The sequence below is a fragment of the Leptidea sinapis genome, chromosome 25, assembly GCF_905404315.1.
Source record: "Leptidea sinapis chromosome 25, ilLepSina1.1, whole genome shotgun sequence".
Lineage (NCBI taxonomy): Eukaryota > Metazoa > Arthropoda > Insecta > Lepidoptera > Pieridae > Leptidea > Leptidea sinapis.
The window spans coordinates 9,194,847-9,220,584 of record NC_066289.1 but is presented as its reverse complement, the minus strand read 5'-3'; the positions used below and the strand labels follow the sequence as shown (position 1 = coordinate 9,220,584).

Sequence of the window (25,738 nt, the reverse complement as noted above, 5' to 3'; positions counted from 1 at the left end):
TGCTCACTTAATAGTAGGTAATCCCCGCCTACTACAAATTAAGGCCCAAACTTCCACTTCAAGGCCCTGACATTTGTAAACAGTGGTTCTGTTACTGTGTAATCTGTTTATTTCAGACTGTTGGCCAGTTGTTGTTTTTAAATATAGGCTTTGGCCTTTTTTTGGCTGCATGCGAGAGATGGATACAGAGGCCTGGCTTCAGCAGGCTAGCAGATAGACTTTCTTGAGTCTCTTAGTCGTAAGGCAACGCAGGGCCGATCGCCGTGGTGATCTTTGGGGGAGGCCTTCTCCAGCATTAGACGTCTTTCGGCTGATGATGATAATTTTTTCTTTATTACTAATACGCTGATACGTCTATTTCGTGACATTTTGAGCTATATCTTTATCACGGGGAGTGTTCCGAAGAGCTGTTTAACCTGATTCCTGCCGCCGAATTATACCTTCGCACGACACACCACAAGTTAGGATATCATCTGGATGTGTGGCGGTCCTCCACAGTACGGTTTTCAAGGAGCTTTCTTCCACGTACTACAAAGCTGTGGAATGAGCTTCCTTGTGCGGTGTTTCCGGGACGATACGACATGGGTACCTTCAAAAAAAGCACGTACACCTTCCTTAAAGGCCGGCAACGCTCCTGTGATTCCTCTGGTGTTGCAAGAGAATGTGGGCGGCGGTGATCACTTAACACCAGGTGACCCGTACGCTCGTTTGTCCTCCTATTCCATAAAAAAAAATACACTAAGCTTCATGATATGGCATCGGTGTTTTCAATGTGTATCGACGACTCACCAACAACCACATACTGTCTCCACCAGAGCATCCCGCCAGTGACCACGAAGTCTCTCTCGTGCGCCTCGTTGCCGAACAGTTTCCACCGCCGGGCACCGCGACTGTACTGCGCTAGGCCAGTGCGTCCCGCGACGCACATGTTTTCGCCACTCTCATCAATCGCACTATACTGCCAGACAAACAACATTCATTTAAATTTAAATAAAGCACCACGCATACATACATCATAATATATCACTCTTACATTATCTAGTCTAAAATGATTATAATAAATTCCGGCATAACAAAATAGCCCGCATCCCTCAGTGTCGGTCGTCGCCTAGAGATATTCAATAGTTTTATTTAAATATAAAATATATCGGCGCCAATACTACAACACGAATTGAAAACACGTGCACGTGCACCGAGCCTCATAAATACGGCCGCATTTCAAAACACGTGGATTAGCGTCGTCGAGTTTTCTTCTCAGCCCCTGTGTGAGGGCGGAAGGAGGGTGTCAGGGCGGGGCCATATACCCTGGCACTTCTTCTCCCAAGACGTTGGGAGAGTCATTTGATTATATTTGGAGTCTTCTTGGAATGTGGTTGTGGTCGCTACATCTGATGTGTGTACGCCCGAAGGGCGCGTGGGGGATGATGATCGAGGCGATAGCCTCCTGCATCAGGAATCAGCGCTGGACATGACTATGTCCAGGTCGTTGGGGTGGGGTTCTTTCGTCCCCCATGACGTTTTTCCTTCCGTTTTTCAACATTTTTGTCTTCATTTGGCTTCTTGGTTGGCGCCCCCGCTTGTCCCGAGCGATCCAGCCCCGTAGGAAGGATACACGGGGCGATCAGTTGGTTGGCGAGGATTCCTGGCTTCAAGGCTTCCGGGACTAAGTGTTCTAGTTCGAGTCCTTCTATGAGGATGCCCAAACTTTCGAATGCCCCATCACTTAAGTCAACCATCAGTTTTTCCATTGTTTCCTTTGGCCTCTCGAGGCAGGGCTTGATTTGCCGAGGCCCTGGGTATGGAGTCGTCTGCCGCAACGTCTTCTGATCGTGGGGGTGGCTCTGGATGGTTGCTTTCTGGGCGCAACAACTCTTCATAGTTATTGTGGGTATCTTCATTATTGTGGGTATTTTCAAAAAACTCACTGCGGGTAGTTTCATTTTCCTCAGCTTGCAGGAGGGGCGGCAGGGGAGCGGCGTCATACCTCTTCGGGTGGCTGCTCTCAGTGTACTCTTGGTTGTTGTGCGTGGCTTCTGGTTCTTGCTCCACATCTTTCGGTGGGGGCGGCGTGGGGGAGGCAACAGGTTTTCTTGAGCCGGTGCGCGTTACCGTGCTTGCCCTTTTGTTGCGAGCCTCTTCTTTGTAGACCCGGCAGCTTGTGTTGCTTGCCGGGTGGGGACCACCGCAGTTAACGCAGGTGGCGGGCTCCGTCAGTGGGCGGCTGCAGTCTCAGGCTGGGTGCGGTCCGCCACATCGTACGCAGGCCAGCTGCCGATGGCAGCCGTGCGACGAGTGTCGGAAGCCCTGACAGCGGTGGCACTGTGCTGGCCCTTTCTTCGAGCGCCACGGTTCTTTATCTCTTATATCTTAATGCCCGCCATGTTAAATAGTTCAGTTATCTCATATATGGCGGGGGTAATTCCAGGAGATCTCTTCAGGATTATAAAATATATACATTCTGGCCGGCCTCTTCTTGCTTGCACTCGCCGGCAGTATTCGGGACTGTATCCCCGTGAGCGCAAAGCATCTTCAATTTCTGCTGGTTCAGTGTCGACCGGCAGGCCCCGAATCGCAAACTTAAGTCTGCGATCTGCCGGCAAAGAGTAACTGAACCAGGGGAGCTTCGTGGTTTCCTCTTGAATTGAGAGGTACTGTTGTACCACTCTGTACTCTGCTTCGTCCGCTGGCAAGAAGCGGACCCCTTTGCCGAAAGGGCGGGCTGAGCCTGGAGGGCAGCTACGTAGCCGGAGATCGGAGCTGGTGACGGCGTCCTCGCACCACGGATGATTGCGCGGCGCTTTCTGAGGGTAGCTTTAAAAATAAAGGGACTCAGAGAGCAAGGTTGACAACGAGCACGAGTGAATAGCAGTACGGTTGCCAATCCGTGGATTAGCACGTGCGCCGGGTCCTATAAATACAGCCGCACGGTCGACACTTGGGTCAGTCGTGCTCGGGCTGTCGTACGGTACGGACCTCTCTGGGACGACGTAACGCTGCCGTTTTCTTTGGAAGAACCAATCAGTGATCTTCAGTAAGATAGCAATTGTGATGTCAACAGTAATGACGTCCACACCTTTTAAAAACAATACAGAGGTTCTTTCCTCGTCAAATATCTTATTATTTTATCCAAAAATAACAATTATTGTAACTACTTTATATTGTCGTAATAATTTGACTCTAATAATATTTTGATTATTAAGTTCTAGAAGAATAAGAAATAATTTTAAATTTTAGTGCATATTATATTGTTTTGGAATAGTTTTGTTTGAAGTCGTTTGTTTTTTGTAATTTTTTTCATTAAACAACTATAAAAAAATCACCTACCCTCAGAGGCCAATTACTAGCGATGTATGTTGCGGGTAGTTGCAAAACAATCCACTGCTTCCTACACTCGTTGTCATCAACATACTCCTTGTATTTAGCACTTGTCTCGTATTCCTGAGTGGAATCTGTATGGTCCTGCACGTTATCTTGGTATGTATCCGATGAGTCTAATATGGAGAGTTTAGTGCGTCTAGTCAAATTGTCTTCTAAGTTCACGTAGAGTTTATCATCGCCTTGTAGGTAGAGGTGCCTTTGATTGCCCTGCAATTTATTTTTTATATAATATCAGCACTTACAAGGAAAAAAAATTATTTAAACTACCTCTTACCATACAAGGATTAACAGAGAGTGGACTCTTTACGAAGTCCATTTGAATGAGATTAGATTTCGTGTCTTCTTCCAGCTTCACCATCCATAGCTGGTAACCTTCCGTAGCCCATTCCTGTGAGATAATAAAGTGAAAAATATGAATTGAACATAAACATTTTTGGAGTGTTAATAACGTTTAAAGAGACTTGAAACTTTTGAAACTTGAAAAATAATAATTATTTACTAGCGCACGGGATGGTGAAAATCGAATATAGCTCCGACAATATTTACAATTGAGGCCAGAACCATGGCCTGAAATGTAATGGAGTGCCCTTGTTATTAGTTATTTATTTATTGGTTCCCATACAACATACATGTATTAATTATTACAAAATAACGCTAGTACAAGTAAATCATTATAAACATATACGTCAATTAAATGGAAACACTTATGATGGTAACACGTGATATTTAACTTAAATAAATGTAGAGTTATATAAAACAATAAATAATTTTATGTTACTATCACGACTTAGGCAAATGCATTTAACTTGTTAACGAAAATAAAATAAACATAAATTTAAAACACACAAACTAAAATTATATCCTACATATTATAATTAGTATAACATACAATAAAGCGAAACTGATACAAATTTCAAAAAACATATTATATGAAGCACGTAAAGATAAGCTAAGGCTCTAACAGGCGCAGAGTGTCTAAAACTAGACGTCGAAAACTACACAGACTATTAGAAAAAATATCAATACAGTTATTGATATTTGCTAAGTCATTATATGAACGAGATAATCTATTAACTGGTGCATTATGTGATGTCCACAAGCGAGAAGTTGGAACAAAGAATGTTATGGCCTCAATTGTGGACTTAAACTGAAGTTACTTAATGGAGTACTATAAAAAGAACCAAATATAGTTCGAATATCATTTTCTGTCAAAAAAATGTTATAACCAAGTCTAAAATTCATGAAATCGTCCAAAGGTATTTTGGTATTCGTAAAGGGCTCCTGTTTCCGCAATTAGACCGCTTAATTGGGTCCATTTTGCGTGCATCGTCCAAAGGTGCTTACAGCTAATTTTATCAGCTGCAGATATCTAATAAGCTCAACCGCACACATACCTTCATTTCCCCATTCGATCTTCCAAATTGGAAAAAATATGTGAGAAATTTTAACGTGCGTGATCGTATTGTATCGAATGATGATAACTCTCCCAGCAAGCGTAGAAGCCAATGGAAATTTCCGCTCGTTTATACATTTATACATGTATTTTATACATGTTTGCGAACTATGCATTCGGATATATCGATTCATGTTTTTTCCAGTCGGGAAAGTAAACGCGCGCTTTTGCAATTTAAACGTGATACTCGAGATGTCATGTTCACCGGCCTTACGAGGCGCTCTAGATGTATCACTTAGGGTGAGATATTTTATAGAGAGAGATTTATTAAACTTTGCTCACACTTTACTCACGTAAAACTTAGCTGACTGTGATAAAACGCGAACTTGACATTTGCATTGCGCTGTCTTAACATAAGCTCAGCATAATTTCAGCTGTCAAATACCAGTGGGAGGCACCTTTGCAAAGGATGCTGGCTAGATATATGGGTACCACAACGGCGCCTATATCTGCCGTGAAGCAGTAATGTGTAAACATTACTATGTTTCGGTTTGAGGGCGCCGTAGCTAATGAAATTACTGGGCAAATGTCTCAAGGTGACTGAGGCAGTTGTAGTGCCGCTCAGAATTTTTGGGATTTTAAATAATCCTGAGCGGCACTGCATTGTAATGTGCAGGGCGTATCAATTACTAGTAGGTGAACGCCTTGCTCGTCTCGTCCCATATTTTCATAAAAAAATGAATATAAAAACGAAATCAAAGATTATGCTAAGCTTACACTCAGCTTAGTTTGACGTAAGTAAAGTCTTAGTACGCTCCCAGCCTTAATCCCAAATATATAGCGATGAGGACATGGGCAGAGAGTAGTTACCATGCTAGTGACCACGAGAGGGTTGTGGCAGGCGAGGTCCTGGCTCAAGCCGTAGTCCCACCCGAGGGAGCACATGAGCAGCGCTCCGAACGTACTCCACACAGACAGACCCCCGCGCTCCCAGCACACTGACACCGCGCGACCGTCTCCCGTCCATCTGTTGAAATAAACTTTATATGGCAGAATCTCGGTATTGACAGCGTTGGGTATATTTAATAATTATGATTTTCGAGTTTCACCTATACACGAGGCATCTTCAAGTGCTGTGGACTTGACAAACGCTGCAACGAGATTGGCACTCTCGCTATTTTCATTCTCCTTTAGTATTCTATTAACTTTACCACAATACAAGTAACAGATTTGGCAGCGCACGGGGTGGCATTCAATAGTTTTGTTTTCCTAAGATTGCTTAGCGGCCGTGTAAATTATGTGTATGTGTGCGTGCGCCGATTCGGGCGCTCTAGTATGAAGTTAAAGTACTGTTCTATTACTGTACCCACAGTACACGTTGTCTACGTCATAGTTATAAGCCCTTCGATCCCCTGGGTGTATGTGTAGTATTCGAGTATATATAAATTCCATAACTCCGATAAGGCAACGAACGTCGTTCACAAACGTTGGGGTCGTGTCGGTAAAAACAGCATGTAAGAAAGAAAGAAAGACGAAAGATTTTTTTTATTTTGAAACGTATAAGTAAGTAGTTTGTACAAATACAAAAAATATGAGGTAAAAATAAAAATAAACTTAAGATTGATAAACAAGCAAAAAACAAAAAGACTGAAACATTTCTACTATATACGATTCAAAAAATGGCCTTAAAAATGTTAAGGCCTTGTTCTCCCCCCCTTGGAAATTAAAATATAATCTAGGTCAGCGATGCATTTCTATGTAATGTTCGACACATAATAAAACAAAAAGGTCACGTTAAAGTCCCGTGAATTCAAATAACCTAACATTTCTAACATACACAATTATTTAATATAAATGATGAAAATTAATCATATTTTACAATGTATTTCACAAAATAGAATTCATATTAGCTAATCAATTACCTTATGCATTTGACAGGACCTGGATCACCTGGAAAGTCCTTAGAACTTAGCACCATGGTATGCGATAACTCTAGACCACCAGTCAATTCGTCGATCGTGAACACATCCACTTGAGAGCTGAAAGTATGTAGGTAAATTGAGCATAAATAAAATAAAATAAAATCCTAGAAGAGAGACACTGGCTCAAAGGCAAGCAGTGCTCATATCAGGGTGGCACCGGTTCTATTCCAAGACGTACCATTATTTTCCATTTTTTGAATTACTATGTTCTCTGCACACAAAAGGCTTTCAAAAGGTGAAGTTGGCCAACTCACCACCACTACACCAGTGGGAGGCTGTGTGTGAGTGTGTTTCGCTCTGAAGGGCGTTGTAGCTAGTGAAATTACTGGACAAATGAGACTTAACATCTTATGTACATGTTATTCAAATTATAGTGCCACTCAGAATTTTGGGTTTTTCAAGAAATCTGAGCGGCACTGCAGTGTAATGGACAGGGTCTATCAATTACCATTAGATGAACGTCCTGCTTGTCTAGTCCTTCATTGGCATACAAAAAAAAACTCGCCCTGGTCCAGTCCAATAAAAAAGACACGTCCAAAAGAACTTGTATCATGATTGTTATGCCCTTGAATAACTTATCCCTCTATAACCTGGAGTGGAAGGGGGCAGGGCACATAGTTCGACGGACAGATGGCCGTTGGAGCAGTAAAGTCCTCGAATGGCGACCACGTACCGGAAGACGCAGTGTTGGTAGGCCCCCCACAAGATGGACCGACGGTCGGGTCAAGATCGCCTGAATACGTTGGATGAGGGCAGCGCAGGACCGATCGTCGTGAAAGTCTTTGGGGGAGGACTTTGTCCAGCAGTGGACGTCTTCCAGCTGATGATGATGATGAAACTGTACATACATAATGAAAATGATTTATACTGTAATTTTACCTACGTCTAAATTTTTGTTGAAATAGATAATTTCCTAAGTTTTTCTGTATTTTTTTTCTGTTGGGTATTATTTGTTATTTTTTTTTACATTAACTACAGTTAACTGAAGTGACAATTATTGTATCATAGAAACTGTAGTAAAAATAAAATGAACGAGGTAATTTAACATTTTAACACAATTCAAATTACTTACTTCCTTCTTCCAATGGCAATAAGTCTGAATTTATGATTTACTCTGACACAAGTCGCGTCATCGATACCCTGTGCCCATATACCTTGCACTGCCTAAAATTAAAAAAAAAATATTACTTTGCCTTCGTATGTTTTTGGGTTATTTTCAACAGAAAAATGCTCAGTATTATTTAATTGTACATAAATAATACCTGGCTTTTTAAATAAACTACATAATTAGTTAATAGTTAATAGGATTTTATGAGTGGAATCCTTGTTTGTGGGTCAACCGGCATGCGCATCATAAAAACCGAATTAAAAAAAGTTCTGTGCTTAATTCCATCGTAAAAGAATTCTCTACAACTGACAATGAAATCTAAAAAGTCAAAACCAGTCTTTCCTTCGGTGATATCGAATCTCTGAAATGTGTCTTGTGACTTGTTTTTTTATAACGTCACCAACTTTTACTCATAACACTTCTAAATCAACTGCGGTCATGTGAATAAAATTGGAATATTGCTGACCATCTTTCAGTTGTATTTCACGTAATAAATTATGGTGAGCACCAGCTTCACGTCTCCTAAAAATCCATTTCGAACCCTAATTAATCTTTTTTTTCTTATTCAACAACAAAGGCGGCATGATTACGCAGAATATAATAGGATAAATTGCGATAGTTCCTATCGCGACACTCATAAACTCTCGTGTCTCAACACCTTCGCGATAAGTTGCGATAGTATGATCCGCTAGCTTCTCGTAAGACATTAATAGCAGAAATAAATTGCAGGAATTTGTACACATGTAATCACTATTGCAAGGAACTTATGCAAGACTTCCGCGAGTTTGCTTGCAAGTGAAAACGCGGCCTTAGTACTGTTTTTGTGCTATTAAAATATCAATTTATTTTTTTTGGTTTTTCACAGAAGATTAGATAAACGAGGCTACGGGTCATTTGTAAGTGATTTGCCTCATTTGTTTTCTAGCAATAGCAGAGGACAAGAATGTTGCCGCCTTTAAAGAGTTTACGCACTTATTAAGGGTTGGTACCCATATCATATCGATCTGGCAGAACATCCGTTGGTACCCATGTTATTTGAGTATGAAAAACTTTTTGGTATTTATTGATAAATTTCACCAATGTGGTGCGAAGTGATATTATCCAAGTTTTTAATCAGATCATATTTGAACTGCTAAAGATACAAAAAGTCTTTAATAATAATAGCCACCAATAAGCCAAGCAAAAATAGTTAAAAAAACAATTTAATATTTAATTAAACACTAGCAAAATATTATCTACTTAGCTTAAAAAAAAACACCAGCTTTTTAGCTTAGGATGCCGGCAAAATTGGCACCGAACCGGAACCTTATTTTGCCGCCGAGCAGTAATGTGCAAACTTCTATATTTCGGTTTGAAGGGCGCCGATAGGTAATAAATTACGGGGCTATTGAGACTTAACATCTTGTCTCAAAATGACTAGTGCAAGTGCGATGCAAGTCACGCTCTAAAATTGTCTGAGCAAAACTCTCAATGAGTCTAGTAGGCAGAGTTTTCGTTCAGCTGTGTTTCGACCGCGCTTTGAATACAGCGCCGCCACAATTACAGTAAAAAGTGTCGTGTTTCAAGTAAGTGCCCCTTTTAATACTGTATATACAATGCTGCTTTGACATTTTTTGACAACCATTTAATAATTCAAATGTGTTGAACCTTCTTGAGTTTAAATTCCGCTAATGTAATGTCTTGATTGCATATTAAGTACTGGATACCCCATCACGCGCGAGAATATATGATATCCTAGCGATGCACTAATAATTATAATGAATTCAAAAGTGCTAAAGTAGCATTAAAAACATCTTAGCACTGAAAAACAAGGAAATACTACTGTTTTATTGTTTCTGGTGAACCTCACCCTTAATTTTGTTTCCAAACTTAACTAAAAAAAAAACAATATTTTTGTTTTTATTGATGTTGCTAATATAGAAATCTAAATAAGAAGGCTTGAATCATATTATCATGTTCAAACTCTAGTAACATTGGATGTATGTACGGATTTTGGCTTTCTCGTGGGGTCTTCCATGTCGGGTATAAAATCTTATCTATTACTAGCTGACCCAGCAAACGTTGTATTGCCGATATTAAAATCGCGATACAAAAGTAACTGTTGATTTGAAGTTGTATGTATTTTTAATGCTGACTCATAATCAAAATTTAAAAAAAGAATACAATAAAATTTAAAAAAAAGTCGTGTGGACCACCCTTAACATTTAGGGGGATGAAAAATAGATGCTGTCCGATTCTCAGACCTACCCAATATGCACTCAAAATTTCATGAGAATCGGTCAAGCCGTTTCGGAGGAGTTCAAAGTTCACACCATGACACGAGAATTTTATATATTAGATGTTTTGGTTCCTACATTATTAATTATCACTCATGACGAGACGAACCGTTTTTGGTAATACCCGTGTTCTAAATGGCGTAAGTGGTAACTTCCCTTCACCTTTCCTACAAATTAAATTTGAACAATTTGTAATTTTTAAAGTGATATCCCTCATTTCTGGGCTTAATATACAAATGAAATTTGTAATCAAAATTTATGAACGATGCGGGACTCGAACCCACAACATCTCGCGTTCCGTCCGAGAACTCTTACCAACCGTTCGAGTGACGCAAGGTTCGTAAATCTTGGTTTGTCTTGTCCAACTCTAAGGTTGTAGCTCCATTCCTTTCCTAGAAGCTCATTCCCTATAAAATGTATTTTTTTTTGTGAAAAATACAATAATCGTTTAAGTGTAAACAATTACTGTCCAATTCTGCATAGTGACTTTTTCCGGATCTATTACATACGTACTAAAAAATAGGAAAAAATTCCAAAAAAACTAGTCATTGAGTGATGACTTTGTAGATCTAAAACATCATGTCTCATCATAGATAATTTATACGTCTTGATAGTCTCTTGTTGTTAGACAACCGATACTCACATGCCAGGAATTTTTATCAGGATTCAGGCACAGTTTAGTGTGCGTGACAAACTACTTACTTACTCTTACGCTCGCGATTTGTATGACACGTTGTGTTAGTGTGCGTGAATTGCTCAAAATAGAGGTTAGTTCTATTTTTTTTTGTCGTTTTCTGTCATAGTCTATCTAGACGTATAAATAATCTAAGGTTCTCTAAGGAGTATGGCGCGGGTGGCGGTTTGGAAACTCGTTGGAGTGCAATTGAATTTCTAAGCAATATATTTGTGTTATCGAAAAAGTTTGCATTAAATTCTGTCGACTGCAAACCTTTGTGAGATTTGGTACATGTTAATTACTTATGTCAATTAAAGAGAAAAGAAAGGTTTATAATATGTGTATCTTATCTTGCTTGACCTATGGTTGTCAGACATGGGCTCTAACCGAACAATTATCAAATAAAATAAATGTCTGTCAAAACAGCATAGAAAGAAGCGTAATCGGAGTTAAAAGAAGAGATAAAGTAAAATTAAAAGATATAAAAAGTATGACTAAATTCAAAGAAGCAAAATCAATATGCAGAACACTAAAATGGCGATGGATATGTTAAGCGAAAAACAAGAAAAATGGACAAAAATGATAACCGACTGGTATCCAAGAGATGGTAGTAGAAGAAAAGTGCGACAAACTAAACGCTGGGAAGATGAAGTAAAAAGAGTAGCTGGGCCTAAATGGATCCAAATAGCGAAAGACAGAGAGGCGTGGAAATCTTTAGAGGAGGCCTTTGTCGAAAGACAAGCTGTTTAACATAACATATAATTTAGATTTAAGTTTATATTTAGTTAAGTATTATTTATAAGATTTGTGAACAGCAATAAAGGCTTATTTTATTTTATTTAAATTACTTACGTTGGGGTCAAATTTAAGGTTAGGTGCAGTTAGATACGCGGCGCGTCCGTCGTTTAAGGTAACACCAAATCCACAGACTAGTGGCGAATATTCGATGTCGTTTACGTGTGTGTTATCCTCTAGGATTGGCTCCGCTGAAAAAATATAAATATTTATTTAATTCAAATTTGTCTGGAAAACAGAGTTTAATTCGGGGACCCAGTGCTCTGCGAACGGCTCGATCACCTGGAGTTGCGTAGAGACGTCGCTTCATTGTGTGTTTTACCGCATTTATCACGGGGAGTGTTCCAAAGAGCTGTTTCACCTGATTCCTTCCGCCGAATTCCACCTCCACACAACAAGCCACAAATTAGCGCATTGTGGTTTTCACGGAACTTTCTTCCACGTACTACAAAGCTGTAGAATGATCTTCCTTGTGCGGTGTTTCCGGGACGATACGACATGGGGTACCTTCAAAAAAAGCGCGTACACCTTCCTTAAAGGCCGGCAACGCTCCTGTGATTCCTCTGGTGTTGCAAGAGATTGGGGGCGGCGGTGATCACATAACACTAGGTGACCCGTGCACTCGTTTGTCCTCCTATTCCATAAAAAAAGGCTAAATTATTGTGAATTGTCAACAAGTATTTTGACTACATGAAGTCAATTATGTTGTTCTGAGACGAACATGTCAGCTGCCTTGCACCTACTATTTATATATTATATTCATAATAATATAATAGCAATAAAAAAGGCATTTATTGTCTCAAAATTAATTCCTTTAGAATTATTTTTAATGTCATTTCTAATATACTAGATATAACAGACTACTACCGCTTCGGAAACAAATGGCGCGAGAGAGAAGAACCGGCGCAAGACACTCTCAATAGCTCACTCATTTAATGAATTAAGAATGAGAACTCAGCACAAATCATAAAAACTTTTTCGTATGCATTGCTTGTATATATTTTAATTAGCTGACCCGTCAGATGTTGTTCTGTACATAATAAATAATGCACTTTTTTTATGAATTTGTCAATAATATTTCATAGCACATTTTGGCGCCAATATATTGTACAATATTTTGCGATATTAAAATGGAGTGGGGTGATAAAGAGAACCAAATCGCTGTGATTACATTACACAAAGTAGGATATGGAGCCAAATGCAATTTATAAAACTCTCCATACGGTTGGTATTAGTAAAATGTTTGTGTACGGGGTCTCGGGTACTCGGGTGTACTCGAACCCGCGACCTCTCGCGTTCCGTGCGAGCGCTCTACCATCTGAGCCAACGGTAAAGCCACAACATGAGAGTTGCACAAAGGATACAAGATTTTATCAACAATACGTCTCTCGAACGGTTGGCTCAGTTGGAAGAGGGTCGCGTGTTCCTCCCGGAGTCCCGCATCGTTCATAAAATTTTGTTTTCAAATTTTATTTGCGTAATTAATCCCAGAAGTGAGGGTTATCACTTTAAAACATAACAAATTGTTTATTCATTACCTTTAAGTACGTTACGTACCTTTAGAAACCTGTTGATTAATTGAGAAAGGTATGCGTCCCAAATCTAGGCAGTAATCCCTGTTCTGTGTCCCGTCCCATCGATATCTGAGCAGGTGAGCTCTTGTTGTACACACAAGTATCTCCGTACCGGATATGCAGCACATGCGAGTGATCTGCCCATCCCAGACCAGAATCTCTTTTGACTGTAACAAAATAACAATTTTATTGCATTAAAAATTGCATTAGAAGAAATTAAATTCTCAAAAATATTCACCATCAAGCTATGCATATAATATGTGATAATTAATCAATTTAGCGAAAATATTTTCTGTAACTGTAAAATATAATGTAGTAGTTAAACGTAAAAAACGCTCTTAAGTCTATTACGAATTAATGTGAATAATGAATTATTTATATTATCGCAGTACAGCCAGCCACAAGTTATTGGTTACGTTTCGTTCTGTTGTGTTCGCGTGGATCATTCCATTCTGAACGACGTGGCGCCAATCAACAGTCGTGCAAACCAACGAGACATCCAACCTCGTTTTACGTTTGATCTTCGAATGAGCCTTGTCGTTAGTTCAGAATGTGTCAAACATGTATCTGCCTCTACGTTATCTTATTCAAGCTAGAGGCTGTTTAACTCTTTCAAATTCAAATTCAAATATTTTTATTCAAAATAGGATGTGAAATCACTTATTGAAAGTCGAAAAATCTACCACCCATTCCAAAATGAATGCCTCAGGCCTGAGAAGAATGGGCGCAAAAAACTGAGCGGGCTTTTTTTTTTCCATCAAAAATATGTTTTACAATTAAAGTAACATTTACAAAGTAACATTTTACAATAAAACTTATTATTTAATAGCCTGAGGGCGGTCGCTCCATTCCCAATCTGTGGTATCATTAAGAAAGTCATTTATGTTATAGTAACCTTTACCACACAAACGTTTTTTAACAATTCTTTTGAATAACGTAATACTTTTGTTTTGAACATTTAGTTTAGTTTTAGTTTAGATGGAAACTACAATTTATATTCTATGAACAATAATTTGAAAGAGTAAATTACTTTTAGTTATAAGAAGTAATTTTTTTAATATATTTAAAAGAGAGGGCTCATTATTAATGGTGTGATAGGATTGTGCAAACAAATAACATCAAGTGACACCCATACTTGTGTGTTGCTGACTAACGGCCATTCCCAATATTGGGTCTCCAGTTGTGGCCTACTTGAGATAAAAATCGTAACTATCGTTGACTTTTCTGCCCCAATAAACTTATCGACGGTAACTCATCCGTACACGCTGTCTGTCAATGGGACGACGTATACGTCGCTTACCAGGGATAGAAGTTTGTATGGAAATTGCAACAGTGAACTGGCGATAAGAATGACTTATCGGGTATATTGGAACAGCTTCAGATTATTCACAGCTAATTACTGACAGTAAAGGGTAGTAATTTTTCTCTATCTGCAGATAGTTTATTGGGAATGGCCGTAAGAAAAATGCAGACAACATAATTTTAGGGTTTTTCAAGAATCCTGAGTGGCACTGCATTGTAATGGGCAGGGCGTATCATTACTATCAGCTGAACGTGCTACTCGTCTCTTCCCTTATTTTGATAAAAAAAAGAAGAAATAATGTAAACTGTAAGTTTTTCTTCAGTGTTAAAGAACCCTAAAAATAATGTTCTTGTAGAACACACCATATGGAGAGTTTTATAAATTATAATAATAATATGCTAAATACCTGAGAGATTTTCAATGAAGGTATGACTTCCTTAAGAAAAAGTTCGGCTGAGTCTCTTCGTAAGCTAGCAGTAGGCGGATCGAACTGCTGATAAGCGGTCAGATCGCTTTGTACCTCAATATTGTAAAGAATCAAATGTCCTTCAGATGTCTGAAATGTTTACTTTCATAATCATTTTAATGTATTATAAAAATAGTAAGGGCACATAATAAACAAATTAAAGAAATTCTGAATTATTTGTACAGAAGGCCTACCATCAACTTTTAATTAGGGATTCAATTCCGATGCAAGTCAGTTTAGGTACCTAAACTGAATCGCTAAAATTCATACTGTGAAATGTATTTTACTTAATGGCGTTTGAATCGCTTATGAAGAATAAACGAAATAAATTTGTCTATGGTCGGCGGTGTGAGAAAAAGATGACGCTCTACAGTTGTTGCAAAGTTTTACTCTCTTATTCGAACCGTATGTGTTGCGTTTCAAAACCTAAAATGATATGACTTTAGCGGTTTTATGTTGAGTAGAAATTACTAAAAATAGATTTTAAAATTGCGCTTTATAGAGTCAAATTATAAAGCATTAAGGCCTTTTTAGTACTTACTTATTAAATAATAGTAATATAGATATATACATAGTTCTTTGAATTACAAATTAAAGGTTTGTTTTTAACACACCTCCATTGATGTTTAATTTGACAGGAGCAAAGAGTACATATTTTTTTTAATTTGTTCTTGCGAACAGGATCAGCTAGCCCTTAATGCCTCGTCTTTAGTATTTACATTTTCAGTATTTATTTTCAGTATTTTGTTTTACAAAAAAGTCTAATAAAGTATTCTCATCTCATCTTTCATCAATGAAATTTTCTTTTTCTGTATATTTTCACCATTTTTTAAAAGTTATTAACAACACAATTCACTTTCCGCTAAGGAAGTTTCCACTTTTTTTGAATAACTCTCTTTGACACAAGCTATCCAGTTTAGGTTGAAATATTACCTCATGGTACAAATGAATGAACGAACTAAATCAGTTTGCTATTCAATTTCCTACTTGCTTTGACGTCAACCTAAATTTGATTGCTTAAGTGGTGGATGAGAAATGAAATATACAATAACTCAAAGTCAAGAGTTCCATCTGCATGATAAAAAGTGTTGTTGTAACACTATTTTGCTCAAACTGTTATGCATGCAGGTAAAAAATTCCACATATGAATGTCAGAGTTCATTGTTAAAAGTTGATCTTTGTTGTGTTGGGGCCAGAAACTAATTGCCACTCTTTTAAATCAATATTTACAGTTAACATTTTGTTATGTTTTAAAAGTGATAGCCCTCACTTCTAGGATTAATACACAAATAAAATGATGCGGGACTCGACACACTATTTGTGCAATATTTACAGTTGCTTAATATTTTAAAAATTATATTAAATACAATCCATGTAAGAAAGCACTAAAAATACTCAAATGTTTTGACTTGCATAAGGGAAAACATATTAAATGTAAGTGAAACATAAAAAATCCTAGATACTGCTGATGCATTAATACACACAAACTATAAATTATTATAGCTATTTTGCAAAAGTTGTATTTATATTATATAGTATTCTTAAATATATAACTTTAAAGTTAACAACAAAAGCAGGATTATTGTTGACAAGATTTTCCAGCCAGCAAAAGTACTATAATAATTAAAAATACTTTACCATTGTTCAGCATTTGGTCAAGTGAATTTATTACACTTTGTTTTTTACCAGGATGAACTTTGTTTTTTAAGAAGTAAATAAAGAAATTCAAACCACTCTATTAATTAACTAAGAGCACTGTTTACCTCCTAAAATTTGTTAAGCAACTGTTTGTGTTGTGTGTGTGCTTCTGAATTAAGTTATATACATTATACACACACAAGGATTTCGGTCACACACTCAAGGTCTGACGGAACTATCTGGCTTTTGGAAGTGGTACTATATTCGATGGTTTGTCACACTGTCCATTGCTCAAAATCTGGTAATAAGAAATATTTTGTGTCATGTACAATGCAACAAACCATCAAATATGGTACCAGATCATATCCAATTGTTCGGCAGGACCAAATACGACTATGTGTGTAGGCTATCAGTTATGTAGAATATTGTTAAATTAATATCATCACAGCTTTTTAGAAATCAAATTTCTGTACCAAAAACTATTTCCAAATGTTTTTGTATTATAGACTAACTGGTATGATGATCAGGAGAAGATATTCCAAAGACCACTCCTAAGATGCAATTTGATAGCTATTTTAATAACATCATAAATGTAAAAGGAATAGTTAGTCCTAATATTTTGAATAGAATAATATAAAACAAACTTACTGAAATGCATATCATTGATGAATCTGGTTTCCATTCCACACCAACATTAACACCCAATCTTTGTAATGAATCATAACTTCTTTTATGAAAAACTAATGGGACACTAGGCTGAAAGTAATGAATGTTAATAATATACCTATCAGTTTAATATAACAGTAAGTATTCAAAAAATAATAAAATTATTTAATATGTTGTATACAAGAGGTCCTTACCTTACAATACCATACTGCAATACAATCATCACTTAAAGTTGCAAATAGAATTTTATCTCGATTTGAAACTATTTGTTGAGAACCTGTGCCTAGAGTTCTAAGAACTTTAGGCCATCCAATTGGAAAATACATTTTGTATTGAGGTAAAACCAGGAATCTGAATATTTGGATAGAATAAATCAGGCATTGACATTAAAATATATTATTTATAAGTTATAACATTTAATTAAAATTTATTTATTATGAAATCTTCATTCTTGTAAATATTATAAAAATTAAAAAAATTAACTTTCATCCACTTCCCCTGTTACAACTTTTTTTTTCGAGTTTTTATGACTTGGTAACAAGGATAATTGTTCACATAAAAACAGCAAGGGGCAGCAACTGCTCTGCTACGCTTGTCATTTGAGTCGTGCAGTTGCAGAGCTACTACTCTCCTTCTATTAAGCTACTGCACGAATCCTGTACTAAAACTGTGACAAGTAATGTTACCATACAATTAAAATTAATTTCTACCAATGAATGAATGCTCAAAAAGAGATATGCTTAATATAAACCTCTAAATTTAGATTGGACCTAACGATGTTAAACTAAATAACTTCAACGTTAAAATAATTTAACAGAATACGATTATTTTGCAGGAAACGTGAGGTTACAAGGGCAACGAAAAATCCCTTTTATATATGAACAATTACAAAGAAAAACCAATTTTGCAACTCATTTGCAAATCAATTCAACAAATTAAAAAAAAACGACGCATGTGTAGAGTTAGCTGTCAAAGAAGAGAAGAAAAAAAAATCACAAGTATACTTGCTAACTTAAGAAGAAAGAATGCAAAGATAATGAAAAGTAGTGGAACAGGCCGACGTTAGTTGAATCTGAATGTTGACATTTTGTTTTATTAATTAACTAGCTGCGTCCCGTGGTTTCACCCGCGTATCCTTCAGGAACAGCAACAGTGTGTGATGTAACAATATTATAAATGCGACAGTTTGTAAGAATGTATTGACGTCTTCTACTCTTTCACGCCAAAACTACAAAAAGGATTTCGATGAAATTTGGAATTAAATTAGTTTGTAAACTTAATTTAAAGGCTACTTTTTATAACGTATAGTCTACGTGGGGAAAGCCGCGGCCAGAAAACTACTTTATAATATTAGTGGTATAAAAATCAAAGTATAACATTGACTTGTGGCGATTGCATCTACATTAAATTGGCAACCCAGGATTGCTTGGAGTGCCAACTGATCACATAAGAGAAAGAGATAGATATAGTCGGTGGTTTAATTTACAAGCTCCCCGATACGACCGACTATTAAAAAGGGCTCTTATGTAAGGTGATATAGTTACAGGTGAATGAGACATTTGCTTTTGGCTGTTTGTGATAAACTATTAATTGATTCTATATATATATTTTATTTATTCCGCAAGCCATACAATGTAACTCAACAATGGAACTTTGAATGTTAGCTCCAAAAAGAAAAATAATTTTTGATGATTTTTTTTATAATTCAACAGCTGTCCACGTGATTTAAAATACTATTTTGTACAGCTGATATAAAATATCACCTAAGTTTTGGTTCACTACCTTATACTATTACATAATGAAATAATTATTATTGTAACAAGTGCTGACGAAGCATATGCCAGCACATGGTTTGCACTAAAATCTATGCTAAATCGTTAATACAAGATAAAAAGAATAAATGATTGATTCCAAAATAACAATTACAAAAAGTTAAGGATTCTTCAATGGGAAACTCTGTGTGTTTCTACAACAAACTCCGAAAAAATTGGTAGAGCTAACAATTCGTCAATTCAAATTTTATATTTAAAAAATAATAAAGGAAGCCTATTATAGAATATAGTTCAATAGTATAATAAGGATTTAACTTTTTATATTAGAATAGTTAATTGTGTTACGATTCAATGTGATCCTCGAGATTTTAGTGAATAAAGATAAATATCACTCGATTAGACACTTTTTAAGAAAGTTAGAAGATATGTTTTTGTCAGTACTACTCAAGAGGCGTTTTCTGATTCTAGTAGGATACCTTACTCCTCCGAAACAGCTTTACTGACTTTTTCCAAATTTAATATGCATATTCTACTGAATAACCTACTGGTCTGAGAATCGGCTACTGTCTATTTTTCATACTCCTATGTGATAAGCGTTGTTCACCCTTAATCATGATTTTTATATTATTCTGTTCCATTCACAGATCAGCAATAGGGTTGCAAGATGGCAGCCGAATATAATAATTATTGTAGTACGATAAATTTTATGTACGATATATTTGGTAGGTCTGAGAATCGGTCGTCATCTATTTTTTATGCCGCAAATTTTTTATATATTACATTATTTTTATTTCTTTATTTGGCAATACAACGTTTGCTGGGTCAGCTAGTACTAAATAAATTTTTACAGTCATAAAAATCGCATCCACTTTTCTTCGGCGACTGTAATGAAACATGTTCAAAGTTCCATAATGTGTCATATAAATTTTCTAATCTTTAACAATGGGTGGCTCCTTTTCACCAGATGCAAGCTAGATTATGGGTATCACAACGGCGCCTATTTCCGTGACGTGCACCATCTTGGTGCGGAAAAGTTGAAAAAGATTAGCTTTTACAGATTTGCGATGTAAATTAGAATCAATTATCACTTGGTTACGATACGTCTGTGATACCGTGTAAATAGCACTAATTTGTAATTGTTCACGTTCTTGTCAGTCGTTCATGTTCACTAGCAATGACTTTCTGTGCACAAAATACAATGTTGTTCACACACTAGACTTCAAAAATTCAACTCTATCGGCAATGACTTTCCGTACACAAATTGCTAATAATTATTCGACTCTATAGTTTTCATTTCTGATTGTACGCTTGTCGCCTTCTTTTATCTGTCTTATTCTCACAAGCGGGAGAGACAGGGATGTGAATACTTGTAAGTAATTGTACCATATTTAATGGAAAAATATTCGTTTTACTAAGTTATTTACGCTTTTAGCCAACCCATCTTATTCGAATAAAATAAACTTCCTGGTGATGTCTTTTACTTTTTTTGAGTCTTGAACGTATTATTTGGTTACTTTTTTAAAGAACACTTAGACATGACTCACAGTTGACACATGACTATGGAGAAAAGTGTGCTTACATTGTCTTTAAGCAGACTTCTGCCGTTTCGCTATCGGACTGCGAATGATATGTCTATATGTATAGAACGTCAGTGGTTGTAAGAAATAAAGATATACCTCCTCGGTCGAAAATTCGTGTCCTGGCAATTTCAAATATATTATATTTTATTACGTAATCGTTTGCGTAAATAATACGCACATATAAAAGAGGCTTAAAATGGATTCATTTTTCTTTGCTATTGTGCACGCGACATCAAGTTTTCTGTCAGCTGAACACTAAATAAAGTCGTGTTTACAGTTGTTTTTGAGAAATTTTAAACTAACTTCAATCTGTAGTAATTTCTAAGATGGCTCCAAAAAAGTGTTCTACATGTAATAAAAACATCACCTTGAAATCTCCGGGTCTCATTTGTAGTAGATGTAATAAAACGGTATATATGACCACCAGCTGCTCTAAACTTACCAACAAGCAGATGGCGGCTCTGCGGTACTCGGATGGTCTGGAATGGAGTTCTCAGGAATGCCTAAGCAACGCTTTTAGGCGTACCTCTTTCTTTGCGGCACCAGAAGACAGCTCTGACGAAGAAGAAGGACAAGAAGTTCACGCTTGCACAGCGCTAAACGAAACAAAGTTGATCGCGAGTATCTCTCGCGAAACACAGAGGATCATCAAGGCAGAAGTAGGCAACCTAACAATTGCTGTCGAACATATGAATGGCCAAGTGGCGGATCTCGAAGATATAGTACGAAAACAAGAAAGTACTATAAAATACCTATTTAATAAAAACATGGAGTTACTAAATAAAAACAAGAATCTCGAGTTGAGAGTTGTTGTGCTCGAACAACATATCAATGAAGTAGACCAAAAGTTGCTAGCTGGAACTTTAGAGATAGCAGGTATACCGGAAACTCCGAACCAAGACGTTAAAGATGTAGTGAACAAAGTTGCTGATAAACTGGGGGTAAGTGCGGTTGACATTGTAGCTGCCAGACGCCTGCAGAAACCTAGGAATCGTCCACAACCAGGTCATGACCTAGTTGAACTCAAATCCAGCGTAATGCGTACCCAATGGATACACTCTTCTAAAAACATGGAGCTGAACGCTGACATCGTTACCACAGGGTCAGGCTACACCCGAATCTTTATACGCGAAGCGTTAACGCACCGTAATAAAGTACTCTTGTACAATGGCCAACAAAAACTAAAGGAAACCTATAAATATGTCATTAACTATGTAAAAAAAGGTGATGACAAGAGTCGACCACACATTATTCGATCAATAGCAGACATAGACGGATTATTATCAAATCAATAGATTATACTTATTACCTGTTATTACTTTGATAAGTTCAACTTAGAAAAAAAAATATATAAATACCTACCTACTTAAATAATACATGTCATACTCCAACATCTGAAATTTTTGATTGTTCTACTGTTACCTCTTTTATAAATCAAGTATCCTTCAATCAAATTAATTTATTTTGCCTACATGTTAAGATTCGGTCTATGAAAAAACTTTTCCCTAAACTGTTACTATTATTAAACTCATGTGAAATTCCTATCGATGTTATTGTATTAACCGAGGTGGGTATTTCCTCGAGTATAAGTAATTTATATAACATTGATGGCTATAAAATGCACACAGTACTTCGTACTAAGCAACGAGGCGGTGGAATAATAATTTATGTGAAAAGTTATCTTAGATTCACTCAACTAACAACCATAACAACGACAAGTTTTGAGATGTTATTCGGTAATTTAGTAACAGCGGATAAAATCGTCGTCACACTGTGTGCATTTTACAGACCACCACGTACAAACGAAAACACTTTTGTTTATGAACTATCACAGTTTATAGATAGATACTCGAACACAAACACAATTATTCTCGGCGATGCTAATATAGACCTAAAAACCAACAATTCCATAAGAAATATGTACATCGATATGCTCTCCGAGCGCGGATTCAATGTAGTTATAACTGACTATACCAGAATTGAAAAGAGATTAACCTTTCCGCATCGGCCGTGCCCGCGGGCACTGGTAATTCAAAAAACAATGAGAGCGGCTGTGCCGCGGGGCACTCTTACCTCATCCAGTTTTCACCCTTATTAGGTGTACAAGATGGTTTATTTGCCTACGCAGTTATGAACGAGTGAATTCCCAAACACATTTCGATCCGTTACGATTCAAGGCCACCAATATTCGACGTCATAGCTTTACGTACAAAGCACTTATGTGTCCACTTGTTCCCGGCCGGCGCAGCGAGCGGTCGTTATCAAGACTTTACACGAAGATCGTTCTTTGTGGAGATTTAAGCTTAATTTTATAATTAACATATACTATTCATTACAAAAACATAAAAGGAAATAAATAAAACAAGTAATTAACAATAATAACAATATTTATTTTAAAATATACCTATTTTTACACTTTTTTTCGAATGAAAAGTCTTTGTGAAATAAAAAAGAAAGACAATATGAATAATTTATACATGGTCTTATAGCTTGTTTCAATAGCTTTCAGTGACAGTAACTCAAATCACCCTAGTTATAAGCATTTTATAACTACACGTAAAATAATACACACGGGGAAAATGCCGCGAAAATGCCGGAAGCTTGCCGATCTACAGTGTACAGCGAGATCCGGAGCGCGCTGAATCGGAAAGGTTAAATAAAATTACAAAATCGTGCATTGACCACTTGTTTACGAAGTTAATTTCATTGAGTCCGTGCACGGCCGCAGTCGATACACTTCTGGCGGATCAACGCGTAATTCTGTTGGCATGTGAAGCTACAAGTAATATACAGCGTGCTACAAAATATAACTGTAAAATGCAGTACTGTGACAGTAAAATTGTAAACGAGGAACTAAATAATATTGAGTGGTTGCATCGACAAATATTTCATGTCCTGAAAAAATTTATGAATTCATAAAATCTAATTTTACTTTAGCTTATAACAAATCCTTAAAACTAAAATCGCAACGCATCAAGAAACTACCGAAACAACCCTGGGTGAAGCAGTTTATGCTAAAAATGACTGATAGAAGGGATGCCCTTTTCAACAGTTGGAAAAAAGATCCGACAAACAAATGTCTTCGATTAGAGTATAATCAGATTAGGAATAAAATTCATAAGACCCTTGAAAGAAGTAGGAACAGATATTATCAGAATGAAATAAATAGAAATATGATAAATCCTTGAAAACTTTGGCAGATCGTCAATAATATTTGCGGCAGGGTTAGTAGATCCATAGATGAAATAGTTTCTAAGGCTTTTGACTACAGTTAACAGTCTCACAAAGTTATTGCAAACAAGTTTGCACAAGAATTCCGAAATGCTGTCAAGGCTATCGTACCTTCTTGCCCGATTAAACTTTTAGATCCAGATGAATATAAAATGGATGCTAACGTCTCTCTTCGCTTTAAAAATGCAACACCCTTAAGAATCGAGAAGTTAATATCCAGGTTAAATAATAGAAAGGCTGAAGGTGGTGATGGCATAAAAATTAGAGATGTCAAATGTATCGCAAAGAAAATATCCTCATCTATAGCGCATTTAATAAACGTCAGCTTTGCAGTCGGAAACTACCCGAGGGAATTAAAGCAAAGTTGCGTGAGACCAGTGCATAAGAAAGGGAAACAGAACGATGTTTCTAACTATCGGCCTATTTCCCTCTTATCATCTATAGATAAAATTGTTGAGAAGTACCTCAGTGAGCAGATTCAATCGTTTTATCACGACCATGATATTATTAGCAAAAACCAGTATGGTTTTCAACCACTCAAAAGTACTTCGTTGTTGCTCTCTAAGTTCAGTGATGAAATTAACGGTCACTTAGGTAATCGCAAACACGCTTCTTTTTATTTACTTCTCGCGCGCATTTGACACTCTAAATCATGAACGCTTGATTTCGAAACTTGGAAACTCTGGAATCAGAGGCCCCACCCTAAATTGGTGTGAGGATTATCTCAAAAATAGGTCATTTTATGTTAAAATAGAAGATTCCAAGAGTGATGTTCTATCAGTTACTGAAAGAACAGCACAGGGATCAGTGCTCGTCCCAATACACTTTATCGCGTATGTCAATGATATAAATAATATACTGAAGCATTGTACATCATATCAATACGCTGATGACACTTGTCTTGTAATCGCTGATAGAAACATTGAACAAGCACTTGAGAACCTTTAGTTTGACTTCGACCGCCTTAACAAATGGTGCCACGACAATAAGCTTGTCCTCAATGCCGATAAAACGAAATTGATGCATATTCGATCACCATATCTTAAAACTAATTATGACACAATCAAGAAGCTTAAGGCGCATTGCCATATGTGTTTTCATCAAAAGCTACAAATATGTAGCTGTCCCACTATTGAAACTGTTGAAAATCATACGTACTTGGGTTTAGTTATCGATTGTTGTTTTAACTGGCTCCCCCATATCAATACTGTATGTGACAAACTCGGATCAATTTTAGCCAATTTAATTTTAATAAAGGGTAGAATACCATATAAAATATTATTATTATAGAACTCACAAGCCGATTCCATTATAAGTTATGGTATTACCAGCTATGGCAGAACATTTAAGACCTACCTAGATAAAATACAAAACATGCAAATTAGGCTAATTAAAGAAATAGTCTCCCCAGTAGTAAAAGAACAACATAAAGTGAATGAATATAATGATCTCTTCAGGCACTGTAAAATCTTACCAATACACACAAAATTTAATGATTGTCTTCTTAAGGAACAATTTTCAATCATGAAATTCAAAGTAAAATTTGCCATAAAATAACTACTAGAAAAATCACAAATAATCACTTAAAAACATTAAAGTCCATTAACATTTATGGTTCGCACACAACACAATATTTGGTTCCTCGGCTATTAAATGATATTGATCCATTTGTAAAAATTAGCATCACCAGAAAAAATTTTAGAGATAAGTTAAAATTGCAATTTTTGAACACCTGTAGCATACATTCTAAGTGGGTCAAACATCGGGTTCTTTGTCGCCGCCCACCGGCCGAGCGAATAGACATATCGCTGTGCGTGTGCGACGGAATAGCGCGATCGAAAGATAGCGGTGTCCTGTTTTCGCATAGAGATATGAATCAGCGATGATCGGTTGAATGTCA

General features: G+C 36.8%; 1 protein-coding gene across 1 annotated transcript; it reads right to left on the bottom strand.

Annotated features, from left to right (window-relative positions):
- Positions 1-813: 813 nt before the first annotated feature.
- On the bottom strand, positions 814-17,653 carry LOC126972040 (guanine nucleotide exchange factor subunit Rich). Its single transcript, XM_050818605.1, has 11 exons — positions 17,450-17,653; positions 17,238-17,345; positions 14,892-15,041; positions 13,166-13,349; positions 11,666-11,799; positions 7,826-7,917; positions 6,694-6,810; positions 5,642-5,798; positions 3,653-3,766; positions 3,325-3,585; positions 814-953 (listed from the first exon to the last, which is right to left on the bottom strand). The coding sequence occupies exons 1-11, from the start codon at positions 17,579-17,581 to the stop codon at positions 945-947; spliced, it is 1,458 nt and encodes a 485-aa protein (XP_050674562.1). The 5' UTR covers positions 17,582-17,653; the 3' UTR covers positions 814-944.
- Positions 17,654-25,738: the final 8,085 nt, after the last annotated feature.

Bases quoted from the DNA above. Each gene is read 5' to 3' on its own strand.
- LOC126972040 (XM_050818605.1), bottom strand. From the start codon at position 17,581: ATGTATTTTCCAATTGGATGGCCTAAAGTTCTTAGAACTCTAGGCACA. The intron at 17,346-17,449 runs GTAAGGACCTCT...CATTACTTTCAG, and splicing joins TTGCAGTATGGTATTGTAAG to CCTAGTGTCCCATTAGTTTT. The intron at 13,350-14,891 runs GTATTTAGCATA...ATTTTGTTACAG, and splicing joins CTTCATTGAAAATCTCTCAG to TCAAAAGAGATTCTGGTCTG.